Below are 15,217 nucleotides of genomic sequence, written 5' to 3'. Positions count from 1 at the left end.
AAAAAAAAATAAAAAGATTGACTACGGATCGTCGGGATTTGCAATGGCAACTAAAACGTTTTAATGTCCCTCGATAAATTCAGGAATTACGAGGTAACACAGAGGGAAAAAGTGATACCATAGATTAAAACTTACTACAAAAATAATTTAATGCGATAATTCGAAAGAGAAAAGCAAAGAAAGAGAAAAACAAAACACAAAGAAAAAGAAAACAAAAAGAAATCAAAAAAGAAATGAAGAAAAAGTAACGACAAAGTCTCCCCGTCGAACGTAAAATTTATCATTCATTTGACATTGGAAAACGAATGAGTCGATAAAATGAAATAAAATGAAATAAATAAAAAATAGCATATGAAAAAAAAAAAAAGAAAAAAAAAAAATAAGAAACAGAAACTATTATTTCTTTTCAGCGATCAATCCAAAAAATCTCGATCACGAATATTTCAATCATGTTTCGTATTTCAATCGCGAATAAAAAAGCTATTACAAAAAAGAGCAAAGAAACAGCAGACGGTTGATAAAGAAAAAAGAAAAAAAAAAAAAAAAGGAACGTATTATTAAAACAAAGTCTAAACAAATGGAAATACGTTCGACGTGAAGTAAAACAGATGAACCAATAAAAAAAAAAAAAACAAAAAACAAAAAATAAAAATAAAAGTAAAACATCTTTCTTACGATTAATGAAAAATTCGCGAATAAAACGAAATATATTGATCGTGGAAAATGGACGATTAGAAAGAAATAAAAAAAAAATAAATAAAAAAGATTCGAAAAAGAAGAAAAAGAAAAAGAAATAAATAAATAAACAAATAAAAGATAGAAATAATTATCGTCAAATTTCTAATTCTCTTTAATCGAAATAAAACTGTTCGAACGATCGTTCCATTCTTCTTATACGATATTAAAATGCGACATGTAATAATGAAATAAAAATTAAATGAAAGTACGCGTTATTAAAAACGCGTGAAACGAAATAAATAAAAAATACTTTGTTTTAGGAACCATAGAGATAACGTTAATAACAAAGGATAGAAACGATAAAGACAAAGGATAGGAAAGGTAAGAAAAGAAACAGAGAAGAAAAATATAAAATAAAATTAAAATAAAAAGAAAAAAAAAAAGATCAGAACAAAAACAAAACAAATAAAGAAATAAAACGAGGTGAAGAGGTGAGGAAGACATTTATTGCTAAGAAATTTCAAAGCTTTTTACGTTATCAGCGTTGTAAACGTATAGCAATAAGGAAAAGAAGAAAGAGAAAAGTCTTGAATATAAAAAAGGTTCGCGTAGTATTACTAACATAAGATTTTCGTGAAAAATGCATTTCCTATCGTTTATGCGAAAAGGGGAAAATTATTTTTGTGATTCGTTCTTTGATTTTCTTTCAAATAATTATCAAAAGAGCCGAGGACGATTATTTAAAATTTTTGATTAAAGAAAGAAAATAAATGGGATAGAAAAAGAGAGAGAACGAAAAAGAACGAGAGAAAGAGAAATAGAGAAAAAGTTTTTTATGTATTCGCTCTACGTGTACATGTATATGTTTGTATAAGTCTATATGTTTATACATTTATACGTTTATTTGTCTGTATGTGTGTTTATGTGTATATACATGTTGAATGCATATACGAAATAAAATTTTTGTATGTACGTATGTACATGCATATAAGGTATATGTTGAATGCATATACGAACCAAAATTGAAAAAAGTACAGCTGTCTGAACGAAGATTATGATCCCTTTTAGAGAATAGCATCTTCGAAATCCTTGGACGTGCTCGAACGACGATCCTGATCCTTTAAAGTATTTGTCGTAGTTGGATTCAAGGTTATCATCTCGCAACCCTGTGACACCTGGACTTTAATCGCCTGACTTGGTAATAGACTTTCTTGTACGGTATTATTTCCATTGCAGAGTTTCTCACTTCTACAACCCTCCGTTAATCTCGGCGTACTGTTCCTCGATGTCCTTGAGAAACATGGTAGGACCTGAAAGTAGAGAGAAAAAAATGAGAACGTGAAGTATAAAGAAAAAAAAAGGTAACAATAACGTTATCGTTATACAACACGTAGTATACGTTCCATGTATATGTATATGTGGTATGTATATGAAAGATTTTTATTTTATTTTTTTTCTTTTTTTTTTTTTTCTTTTTCTAGACACACTATATGTATCGTTACAAAAATTTCTATCGTAAAAATGTAATATCAATCTGCTACGTATGATAATTTTCGTGACTAATATATATAATAAAATATATATTTATAATAATGTAATATTGTAATATGAATTGTAATTAATTTAATTTAATATTGATATATTAATATTATTTATTATAATAATTTATATATATATATATATATATTATTTTATAATATACTATGATACATTATCATAGTATGTTATATATACTATTATTAATAATACTCTATAATATATCTATATTAATCAGTATAATAAATAATTCTATTATCAATAAATATTATAATAAAATAATTATATATACATACGTACTATATATATATTATATATAGCATATTATATATATTATATATATTATATATATGATATATAACAATTCTGTATGGGTATGTAAGATAATGGCGTTGAAAAGTTACGTCTATACTCGACGGTAACTCGGACTGTACTAAGCAGTAGATGTTTAGAATCCTATACCCTTGAGTAATGTTTATTATCATTAAAGTCTCGAGAGTTTGTATACGTTAGTGAATACGTGAATACGTATTATAACCTACATACAAAAATACATACATATCGTTTTTAAACTAAATCTGTATTATCTACGTATTTATACTCCAATAAGTGATATTAAAATACTAATGAAATTTTTATCGAATTACTTTGTTCCTTTTCTTCCTTTCTTTCTTTCTTTCTATCTTTTTTTTTTTCTTTTTTCTTTTTTCTTTTATCATCACTTTCATATATTCCTTAATTTATTTATATAAAATTATATAAAATTTATATAAAATTTCTCTCTCTCTCTCTCTCTCTCTCTCTCTCATATATATACACATAAACATATACATATATACATATATACATATTTATACACATATACAATTATACACATATACATATGTACGTGCACACATACATAAATACACACACACGCACATATACATACATACATACATACATACATACACACATTTTTTTTGCAATAATCTCTTCGTAATGTAATATTTGCATCTTGAATAATTTTCAATTGACAACAATGTTTATATGTATATACTCGTGTATTTTATGTATTTATCTATATACGTATAGATTTTAGGAGTAACATCACAGATGATAACGTACGCACGGTTAATTGCATGCACGTCTACCCTTCAGGTACGGATATTCGATCATCAAAATTTGTAATTAAACGTAACAATGCATCGATGTAACGACCGGCATCAATATACTCTCGATCGATATCAAATTTCACCTGATGACAGCAGTACTGCCCTTCTATTACGATTTAGAAAGATCGATGACAGAAAAAAGAAAATAAATTCAAGGAATAAATCGATCGATCAAGATAATATCGATATTTACGAGTTACTATACGAAAATGTCAATTACAAAATAATATAAATAAATAAATAGAAAGAATAGATTAATAAATTAAGAAGACAAAAATTAATCATGAATGTACATATGTATGAGAAAAAAGGAATGATAATAATAATAATAATAATAATAATAATAATAATAATAATAATAATAATAATAATAATAATAATAATAATATTATGACTTATAAAAAACAAAAAAACATATAAAATAAATTTCAATGAATGCTATAAATAATTTTTAATATATAAATTTTTCTTTAAAATTTGTCTTTAATGAATGAAATTAGAAGGGCACGCAATATTCAAAGTTCGTTTGCTATTATGAAATTATAATAAATAGAAACAATAATTTTCATTTCGAATTAATTAAGAATTTGGTATTAAAATAATTCTATCATAGAAAATTTATCTCAATTTATCTCAATTTATCTTTGGTATTAACAAATTCTCTTCAAATGATAAGAACAACGATAACGAATAATTTCTTTTTCAATATTTTAAATATTATTATCTAACTAATGATATTATCTTTTCTATTTGATTCGAAAAAAAAAAAAGAAAGAAAAAGAAATAAGAACGAAAAAACAACAATAAAAAGAGATACATAACATAATCGATAACGAATTAATTTATTAAACCATTATTAAAATATATACACATATGTATTTATTTATGAATTATCTTTCCCATTTAATTAGAAAAAAAAAAAGAAAGAAAAACACCAAAAAGGAATCAAAAGGCAAACATCAACATCGTATCTTTTAAATTAAATCATTAATTAATAAAATAAAAAGAAATACGTTTACATATTAATTTTATAAGATTAAAATCTCTGTTACATTAAAAATTAGAGAAAGAGAGAGATTATCTATCCAAGATAAAATTAAGTCGAGGCCGTAATGAAAAAAAAAAAGAAGAAAAAATAAAAAAAAAAAAGTAAATATTAAAATCTCAAGAAACAATGAAAAAGTTAGATTCTAATGATAATAAATGATGAATTTATTATAATAGTAATTTATTATAATAGTAATTTGTTATGTTAGCTCCCAATTTCGTAAATTATATTGTACAGTGTGTGTATGTGTGTATATATATATATATATATATATATATATATATATATATATATATATATATATATATATATAATATATTTAAATCTTTTTCTATATATTTTTTTTTATAAAATATATATGTAATATATAAAAGGTGACCAATGAAAAACTGAAAAGTTTGAAAAAGTCATAACTTGTTCATTTTCAATCTTTTTTATTTTCTTTTTTTTTTAGGTTATATAGCATCTCTTGAAAATAAAAATGGCTACGTATGATGTCTATAAATAACAAAAAAATTAAAAAAACATATTTTTATAAAAATTATTTTTATTTTTTATCATCCAGTCTATCAGTAATCATCTTGTATAAAAAAAAATGTATATATATATATATATATAAAAAGATTTAAATAAATTAAAAAAAAATATATATATATATATATAAAGATTTAAATCTTTCACATTTAATTAGAAAGAAAATTTTTCACATTTAATTGAAGATAAAAGCACCCTATTTCACGAATTAATTAAACAATTATTTACCCGGGATATAATTAATTTCATCCCATAAAAAAAAAGAAAGAAAAGAAAAGAAAGAAAAAAAAAGAAAGAAAAAAAAAAAGAAAAGAAAAAATAAAAAAGAGAAAACAGAAAAAGAAGACGAAGAGGAAGAGGAAATAAAAAATAAATAAAAATCGCACGAGATAAAAATTATGAAGTTAAAAAACAAAGGAAAATCGATTTCGAGTCTTAATTTCGATTTAATTAAAAATTTTTATCATGGATATGTGTAGGACGAGAAGAAGGAAGAGATAAAAAGAAGAGAAGAAGAAAAAAGAAAGAGGAAGAGAAAGAGTAAGAGGCGTTGGCATTGGTGTTGGGTGAAGGGTCAAATAGGGTAGAGAGCAGGGCTATCAGAGATTTATTACGATAGAAATATTTTAAAACGAAGTTTAATAATACTTTCGTAACTCCCATTGAGAAATGTTAGAGAACTTACCTGTTTGAATTCCTTTCGAAAATTATCGTTGAGCCAGGCATAAAGAAATGGATTGTAACAGGTGCTGCTCATAGCAAGACAATGGGTCATAAAGAAGAACAATCCGTAATAAGACCAATCGTTGGCGGGCGGATAAAAGTCATTGATGATGTTAACGATGTTTAATGGTAACCATGAGAATCCAAATATTATTACCATAGCTACCAACATTCTATTCGTACGTTTCTTCCTTTCACGATCCGTTTCTTCGCGTTTGCTACTTTTGCTACCGGGCTTTAATCTTGCCCTATCATTCAATTTTATCCAAACGCATATGTAACAAAGTGTTATTACGAAACAGGGCACGAGAAATTGCAATATCGTTGTAAATGAACTGAAAACCTTACGGAAAGGCTCGCTCGGCCAATGTTCCTCGCAATAAGTATAAGGCTCGTAAGGTTCGAATTGCATATAAAACCCATATGGTAGGGTCAACATTAATGCAACCATCCATATTCCAAATATTATAGTCCAACAGATTTCAATTTTCATACGCGGATGAAATGGATATAATATTACAAGGAAACGATCGATCGCTATGCTCGTCAATGTCCATGTACTTATGTAAACGCTTACACCTTGTGCGTACGGTACCAAATGGCACAATATTCTACCAAATATCCAACCACCTAAAAATGTGTACAATGGCGTAAATGGTACCGCCAATACGCACAATAATAAATCGCTGAACGCTAAGTTCGTTATAAAGAGATTTGTTACGGTTTGCATCTGTTGATTACGTAATACAACGTAACATACCAATACATTACCGAATACACCGAGTATAAATATGTTACCGTAAAATATACAGAATATTATCTGTACGCTTAGATTCGACATTATTTGATCGTCTGTGTGATGGCTTACGTTCGATAAGCTCAAATTTTGCCAATAATTCGTACTATCGTTTCCTTCCATTTTCCTTCGATTTTGTTATCGATCCTGATATTCTTCTTCTTCTTCTTCTTCTTCTTCTTCTTCTTCTTCTTCTTCTTCTTCTTCTTCTTCTTCTTGATGGTTGTTTTTTTTCAATTTTTTTTTCAATTTTTTTTTTTTTTTTTTTTTTTTTTTTTTTTTTAAATACGTCTCACAACGTATTTAAAATGATACCATACGACGAATATAATCGTTGGAGATGTCTCTCTTTTAATATCTCGGTTCAATTTTTATTCGTAATCAATCATTCAGTTTAAGCTATATTTAACCACTATACTCTCTCTCTCTCTCTCTCTCTCTCTCTCTCTCTCTCTCTCTCTCTCTCTCTCTCTCTCTCTCTCTCTCTCTTTTACTCGGCTGTTATTATTATCCAGCTTCTTTTTTTTCTTTTTTTTTTCTTTTTTTTTTTTTTTTTTTTTAATTCTTTTTTATATCTTCTATTCAACCCTCTAAGGTTTCAATTTCTCGATAAATTTTTGTATTTGTTTTATTTGATTTAATTTAATTTAATTTTATTCTTTTTCTTTTTTATAATTCTTTTTTCTTCTCTTTAATTTGTCGCTCCTTCTACCTTCGTACGAATTTTCTTGAAATATTGTTGCTGTTGTTGTTGTTATTGTTGTTGTTGTTGTTGTTGTTGTTGTTATTGTTATTGTTGTTGTTGTTTCTTCTTGCAAAGGAATGAAAAAAAAAAATTTTGTTGTCCCTCTTTTTCCGCGAATTAACTTCAAGAATTATGTTATCTTATCTTGAACTTCGAAGTCTTGAATTTCTTGTTGTTTTTTTTCACGCACGATTTTTTTTCCTTTTTTTTATTTTTTTTTTTTTTTTTTTTTTATGATCTTTTCACTTTGTTGTCTTCATTATTGCACAAATTTTTGTTAAACTTATCACGCGTCTTTCTTTATTGCACGAATTTTTATCTCTTATTTTTTTGTCTCTTCTTATAATCTTTTCACTTTGTTCACAGAAATGTTTTCTAACAATTATTCTTTTTTTTTATTTTGTTCTTTAGAATTAATCGTCGTCACCAGTTAGAATTTTTATCGAACTGTCGTCACTATTTTTTTTTAACATACACTTTTTTCTTATCTTTTTCTTTTTATTTATCTATTTACTTTTTTCTTTTCTTTTCTTTTCTTGTTAACAAACGTCTTAGTTTCGTAATACGTTTTATCGAACACCCGCGAAATTTTGTTTCCTATATATATATATATAATATATATATACATATATATATATATATATATATATATATATATATATGTATATATATATATGTGTGTAAATACATTCGTACGTTTTAATTTATTATTAATTTACTTTGAGTGGGTGAAAAAAAAATAATAATAATAATAATAAAGAAATAAAATAATGTAAAAATTAAAACGAAACAGAAAAAAAAAAGAAGAAGAAGAAACAAAAAAAGAAAAAAGCAAAAGAGTATCTCGTACAGTTCGATCAAAAATATTTTAATATTATATATATAATAATACATAATAATATCAAACATAATTATATATAATAATTTGATATTAATATAATCTAATATTTAAAATTTCCTTTCCTTTTCTTTTCTTTTTTCTTTTTTTCCTTTCTTTCCTCACTTTTCTTTCTTTTCTTTTTTCAACTAAGCTCCAAACGATTACGTATGTAAATAGCTTTCTCATCTTTTGAAAATGTTCACGAGTAACGTTTATGACCTCGAAAATCATGAGAGCGTTGCGTATTAACGAGCGAAAAGGATCGAGTGTTCTTTTATCTATCGATATATTTGTTTGAACTTGAGCTTTAAGAGTTAACCTATTCGGTCCCGGAGTCTCCTTCCACGACGAACGAACGAACGAAAGCACTAGGAGGATTATGCTTACTACTATAGAAGAGAGAGAGAAAGAGAGAGAGAGAACGTGTGTGTATTCTCTTTTAGGAGAATACGACTTTGAATTACGTCTTTTCAAGGCGATGATCAAAAGCCAATAGTAAATTTACGATGTTTTATGCTTGTCTTCGACTGGCGTTGAAAGAAATATTTATAAATTGACTCTCTCTCTCTCTCTCTCTCTCTCTCTCTCTCTCTCTCTCTCTCTCTCTTTCCCTCTTTCTCTTTCTCTGTCATTATTAACGTATTGTTTACAACTTAACCGTGAGAAATAAAGAGAAATAAAGAGATAAAAAGAGAGATGGAATATATATGTATGTGTGTGCGTGCGTGCGTGTGATGTGGTATGGTGTGTGGTAAAAAACATATGTGTAGATCGGTGTATTTAATTGGGAGATATAAAGCATGTGTTTTTGTTAAAAAGAGATAGAAAAATAAAGAGAGAGAGAGAGAGAGAGAGAAAGATAGAGAGAGGGTGGAGGGGGAGAAAGAGAGAGAGAGAGAGAGAGGATGAGGAAAAAATGAATAAGAGAGAAAGAGAAAGGAAATGAATGAATAAGAGAGAAAGAGAAAGGAAATAATGAATAAGAGAGACACAAGGTGGGAAAGAGAAAATGAATGAATGAAAGGCAGAAAATGAAAGAGATAAAATGAATGAAAGAAAGAAAGAGAAAAAGAGAGAGAGAGAGAGAGAGAGAGAGAGAGAGAGAGAGAAAGAGAAAGAAAACGTACGGATAAGTACATATATGTAAATGTGAGAATGAAAGAGAGAGAGAAAGAGAGAGAGAGAGAGAGAGAGAGAAAATAAATATTGAGTAGTTACGTGTAAAAGAGAAAGAGAGAAAACACATGTATAGTTATTGTCAGAGAGATAATAAACACGTGTGTGCATGTATGTTAAAAAGAGAGAAAGAAAGAGAGAGAGAGAGAGAGAGAGAAGAGAGAGAGAGAGAGAGAGAGAGAAAGAAAATAAGTGTAAACTTATACGTGAAAGAAAGAGAGGGAAAGAGTTATTAGAGAGAGTGATTTCATTTTAAACGATTTAGCAAAGGAAACTGACTATGAACTGATATAATCTAAACAACTTCGAGGTCAGGACATTAAAAATTTTATTGAAAAATAATTCAAAAATAGATATTCTAATTCTCTCTCTCTCTCTCTCTCTCTCTCTTTCTCTCTCTTTCTCTTTCTCTCGCTCTCGCTTTCTCTCTCTTTCTTTATCTCTATCTATCTATCCATCTATCTATCTATCTATCTATCTATATATTTATCTATCTATCAATATTTACATATATATATATATATTCTTTCTATATCTCTATCTGTCTCTTTTCATTCGGCAGACTTTATTGTACCGTCACACGTTTCACTCCTACGTGTGACGTGCAATATGAAATCTTTTTTTTCTTTCTTCCCTTCCCCCGATTAATTTCGAAATGAGAGCATCAGATCTATGCGTAGTACGTGTTTTCATTAACGAAGTGAAGAAACGTAAAATTTGTATCCTTTTCTTCCTTCCTTCCTTCCTTCCTTTTTCTCTTTTCTTTTATTTCTTTTATTTTCTTTTTATGTTTCCCTTTTCTTCTTTTCTTTTTTTTTTTTGCTTTTCTTTTCTTTTCTTTCCTTTTCTTTTCCTCGCATTGCTTAGCACATTAGAATGAAAGAACGTAAATGGGATGTGAAATGAGAGAGAAAGAAAATTTTAATAGAGGTATGGGAAGGGGAAAATGTTGAATCATAATAGATGGAATTAGACACGCGTCAAATAATCGATAGTAATGAGAGAGAGAGAGAGAGAGAGAGAGAGAGAGAGAGAGAGAGAGAGAGAGAGAGAGAGAGGTAATTAATTTAGGAATTTCAAATCCTTAAATGAATTGTAATAACGAATGAAGGAACGTTCTATCTTTTTCTTATTTTTATGTTTCTTATATTTTTTATTTCATTTTATTCGTTTTATGTTTATTTATTTGATTTATTTGATTTATTTGATTTATTTTTTCTTTTTTTTTTCTCTTTTTTTTCAATTAATTAATATTAAAAGAATGACGGAATGAGAGAAAGGAGAAGAAGGGAAATTCGATTGCGAAGGATCGAATCGTAGTAAAAGGTATAAGACACAAGTCAAATAATCAATACTAACAATGAGAGAGAGAGAGAGAGAGAGAGAGAAAAGGTAACTTTTAGATCATTGAATGAATTAGAATATTGAATGAAGGTATTATTCTATTTTTCTCTTTTTTCTTTTTTTCTTTTTTTCTTTTTTTTTTAATTTCTCTTACTTCATTTCGTTTGATTTCATTTGTTTATCCATTTCCCCCTTACCCTTTCTTTTCTCTTTTCTTTCTGTTTCTTTTTTTCTTTTCTTTTTTTTTTTCTTACTTTCCTTTTATTTTTTATTTTTTTGATTGATCAGCATCAGAAAGAATGACGGAGTGAAATGGGAGAAGAAGGAAAAACAATTCTGGCGCGAAATTGAATTGTAATAAAAAGGTATAGAAACAAAGTCAAATAGTCAATAATAACAATGAGAGTGAGAGAAAAATAGAGAGAGAAAGAGAGAGAAAGAGAGAGAAAGAGACTTTAATTCAAGTTTTTTTACAAATCATTGAACGAGTTGAATAACGCACGAAGAAATGTTCTCATCTTTTCGTTCTCTATTTATTTACTTTTTTTTTTCCTCTTTTCTTTTCTTTTTTGGTTTCTTTTCTTTTTTTGTGTTCCCTTTTTTGTTTGGATTTGTTACGAAGAATGAAAGAACGAAAAGAGAGAAAAAGAGAGAGAGAGAGAGAGAGAGAGAGAGAGAGAGAGAGAAACACTGATACGGAAAATTGAATCGTACTAAACGTAATAGACGAAAGTCAAAAGTCAATAATAACAATGAAAGAGAGGAAAAGAGACAAAGAGAGAAAGAGAAAGAGAGAGAGAGAGAGAGAGAGAGAGAGATAAGTCAGAGAGTTTTATTTAGAATGTTCATTATTCACGTCAATGAATGAGTTTCGTATCGAGTTAAGAAACGTTCAATTTTTTTGTTATTTCTTTCTTTTTCTCATTTATTTATTTGTTGTCCATTTTTATTTTTGATTGAATTAAAAAGAATGAAAGAATGTAAAAAGAATGAAAGAATGTAAAAAAGAGAAAGAAATACTAATACGGAAAATTGTAATCGTAGTAAACGTAATGGAACAAAAATCAAATAGTCGATAGTAACAATGAGACAGAGAGAGAGAGAGAGAGAGAGAGAGAGAGAGAGAGAAATCTTTGTTCAGAATTTTCGGATCACTGAACAAATTCAGTAAAGAATGAAGAAATTTTCTATTTTTTATTTTACTCTTGTTCTTTTTTCTTTTTTTTTTTTTTTTTATTTTTCCTTTGAATATCCGAGAAAGAATGAATAAATGAAAATCACTTAATACGAGAAGTTGAATCGCATTGAATGAAAGAAATGAAAAACAAATATTCAATAATAAGGATGAAAGAGAGAGTGAAAGAGAGTGAAAGAGAGAGAGAGAGAGAGAGAGAGAGGAGAGATCTTTATTCAAGATTTTTGAATCATTGAACGTGTTTATTAATGAACAAAAGAAACGTTTTATATTTTATTTCCTTTTTATCATTATTTTATCATTATTTTTCTTTTTTCTTTTTCCTTTTCTCTTTTAAATTGACTAATATATATATATCAGAAAGGAATGAAAAAATGTAAAAAAGAAAATCAATTATTAATGAAAAGTTAAATCGTTAATAAACGTAATAGATTCAAGTCAAATAATCAAGAGTAACAATGAAAGATTAAAAGAGAGAGAGAGAGAGAGAGAGAGAGAGAGAGAGAGAGAGAGAGAGAGAGAGAGAGATAAACTATACTCTCAATTTTACAAATTATCGATAATATGTGAATTCTACATAAAGTTTTGAAAGTTTTCGTTTCAAAGTATAAATAAACGATTTTTCGAGAAATGCAGATTATTATTATCATTTCTTTATTGTACAATGATAATTAATAATAAGAACGAAATGTAATAAGAATGAAATGAAATGAAAGTTAAAAGCTCGAAAAGCTTTCTTTCGTTATCTGTCAAAAAAGTTAAACGAAGAACACACACTCTCTCTCTCTCTCTCTCTCTCTCTCTATTTGTTTATTTATTTCTTTTTCTTGTTCAAGTCTAATTTTAGTGTTCGGTTGAATCGCATAAATCATTATAGATTTTATATCTCTATCTCTATCTATCTCTATCTTTATTTCTCTCTATCTATCTGTCTATCTCTCTGTCCATTTGACTTATTATCTATATGTCTCTCTATCTCTTTTCCGATGATCCTAGTCAAACGAGTTCCCGAATTTATCGATTCCATGGGAGATATATATATATACATACATATATATATATATATATTTGTTTAAAAGATTTATGTTTAAAAGATTTCATTCACAGAAATTATCGATTTTCTATTATTATTTCGATTTAAAATTTAATTGTGAATTTATATTTATTATCATAATATATGTACGTATATATGTATATACCTATGTGTCTATCGTGTGAATTCGAATTTATATATATATATATATATATATATATATATATATATATATATATTCAATAATTATTCATTCTTTCATTCAATTATTTATAATTAAAATTTAACGAAATTATATTATAGTATTACGATAATCTCTTTAGTTTAGTAATGTTACGAATTTCTAATCAATCGAATCGAATAATAAAAATTTAACAAAATTTTCCTTCTAAACGTAAAAAAGTAATACGATTTTTAATATCACTTAAAAAAAATTATTATTAATGAAATTATTTGTATTATTATTATTATCGTTATTACTATTATCATTATTACTATTATCACCATCTTACTTGACTCTAAAGTTTATCACGAGTTGGTTCGTAATAAAAATACAAAAAAAAAAAAAAAAAACAAAAAAAAAGAAGAAACAGAAAAAAGTAAAAAATAAATACAAAAAAATTTTGTTTCTTTCAATCATAAATGTAATCAATTGAATTACATTAATACATATTTGATTATTACACAAAATTATAATTAAAGTTATATTATTATGTTATCTAATTTGATTCTAAGGTTTTTCTAATCAATAGATTTCTAATTAAAAGTATATTAATCGTTTATTATGTTAAATCATTTTCCATGTATTTTGTAATATCAATATAACTCCAAATTAATAATAATAATAATAATAATAATAATAATAATAATAATAATAATAATAATAATAATAACAATAATAATAACAATATTAAAAATAATGCTGAATTCGCTACAAAAAAAAAAAAAGAAAAAAAAAGAAAAAAAGAAAAAATCTCAGGATATTTAAATTTTTACGAAAATGAACGCGTACAAACGCACACGCATACGAACACGCATGCACACACACACACACACCCTACGTCGTTTATTTCGGCCACCTGTTGAAGGATCCGCATCGAGCAACACTGTAATTTTCTTTGCCTTTCACCAAAACCGTCAACAATCAACACGATCTCTACAAAAATTCTCTATTTTTCTTTACCAAAAAAAAAAAAAAAAAAAAAAAAAAAGAAAAAGAAAAAAGAAATTCATATCTCAAAATTCTTCTGAGACACCTCAAACCGATTGAAATATACGATAATTCGTATAATACATCGAATGAATGGTTCCTTCTTCTAAACGCTATATAATATAACGAAAATTAGAATTGTAAAAAAAGAAGAAAAAAAAAAAAAAAAATAATTTGAAAAGATTAAACGTATGATACAGTATCGATCCTTTACGATTGATCGACGTCATCGATATTCTATTCGACGACTTCACACTTCGAGGAGGGCACAATATTTATTTATTTATTTATTCATTTATCTATTTATTTATTTATTTATTTATTTTTTTTTTCTTAATTCAATTTATTTTCGATCCTTTTCACGGAATTAAAAAGAAAGAAAGAAAAAAACCCAAGAAGAAAAAAAAAAAGAAAAAGATTCACTTTACCCACTGGACTATTCGTTATTTTTTGATTTCGTTTTTCCGCCTTTTTCTCTTTTTTTTCTTTTTTTCTTTTTTTTTTTTTTTTTTGAACGATCGTAACTCGATCAACGAAAGATCTCTTTTATCGATCGTTATTCGATGATCGAATTTCGATAATTCCTTTGCTCCTAAATCTTTAATATTTTTTCTTTACGTTTTACATTATTTCATTAAGAAAATATGATCGGGATTTGGGTTTATATATGTTATTCACGTTATATAAACACAGCACCAAAACGCGAGATATCGAAATTGCGATCGCGGCCGACGCGCGCTGTTTTCCGTCGGCGACTGAAAACGGAAAATTCGTTCGCCTGAAACCTCTCGACGGAGCGTGTCGTCGCGCCGTTTTTCTACGCATGCGTAATCGTTCTCTATACATTCTCTACAATTCCTCCCCCTTCACCTCCTCCACCTCTTCCACCTCTTCTTAAACTTCTCTCCTCACCATCATCCCAATGTACCACTGTGATTTTCTACAAGTCCTCTTCTATATCGATTCAATCATAATTTTACTTATTTCCTTCCTTTTTCTTTTATTTTTTTCTTTTTCATTTCTTTCATTTGTTCTTTTTTTTTTTTTTTTTTTTTTTTACTAACGCAAATAATCGTATATAAACTTTTTTGTTTTCTTTTTAATACAAATATATATATATATATGAGCTATTGATTTTAAAAGTGGGACGAGTCCATCTTTTTTT

At 26.9% G+C, this 15,217-nt stretch overlaps 1 protein-coding gene across 8 annotated transcripts in view; it reads right to left on the bottom strand.

The window, feature by feature from the left end:
* Positions 1-15,052, bottom strand: part of LOC124431399 (prolactin-releasing peptide receptor-like) — a 21,225-nt gene extending 6,173 nt beyond the window's left edge. Inside the window, exons 1-3 of one of the 8 annotated variants that reach the window (XM_046979274.1) lie at positions 14,481-15,052; positions 5,636-7,811; positions 1,696-1,988 (exon numbers count right to left, since the gene is read on the bottom strand). In XM_046979274.1, coding sequence (XP_046835230.1) covers positions 1,743-1,988; positions 5,636-6,592 — 1,203 coding nt within the window. In that variant the 5' untranslated portion in view covers positions 6,593-7,811; positions 14,481-15,052 and the 3' untranslated portion in view covers positions 1,696-1,742. Of the gene's footprint in view, positions 1-1,692; positions 1,989-5,635; positions 7,812-13,903; positions 13,999-14,480 lie in introns of those variants that run through there. The other 7 variants (XM_046979272.1, XM_046979273.1, XM_046979271.1 and 4 more) reach the window with 7 other exon arrangements.
* Positions 15,053-15,217: the final 165 nt, after the last annotated feature.

The sequence above is a fragment of the Vespa crabro genome, chromosome 21, assembly GCF_910589235.1.
Source record: "Vespa crabro chromosome 21, iyVesCrab1.2, whole genome shotgun sequence".
NCBI lineage: Eukaryota > Metazoa > Arthropoda > Insecta > Hymenoptera > Vespidae > Vespa > Vespa crabro.
This window is presented reverse-complemented; position numbering and strand designations above follow the sequence as displayed.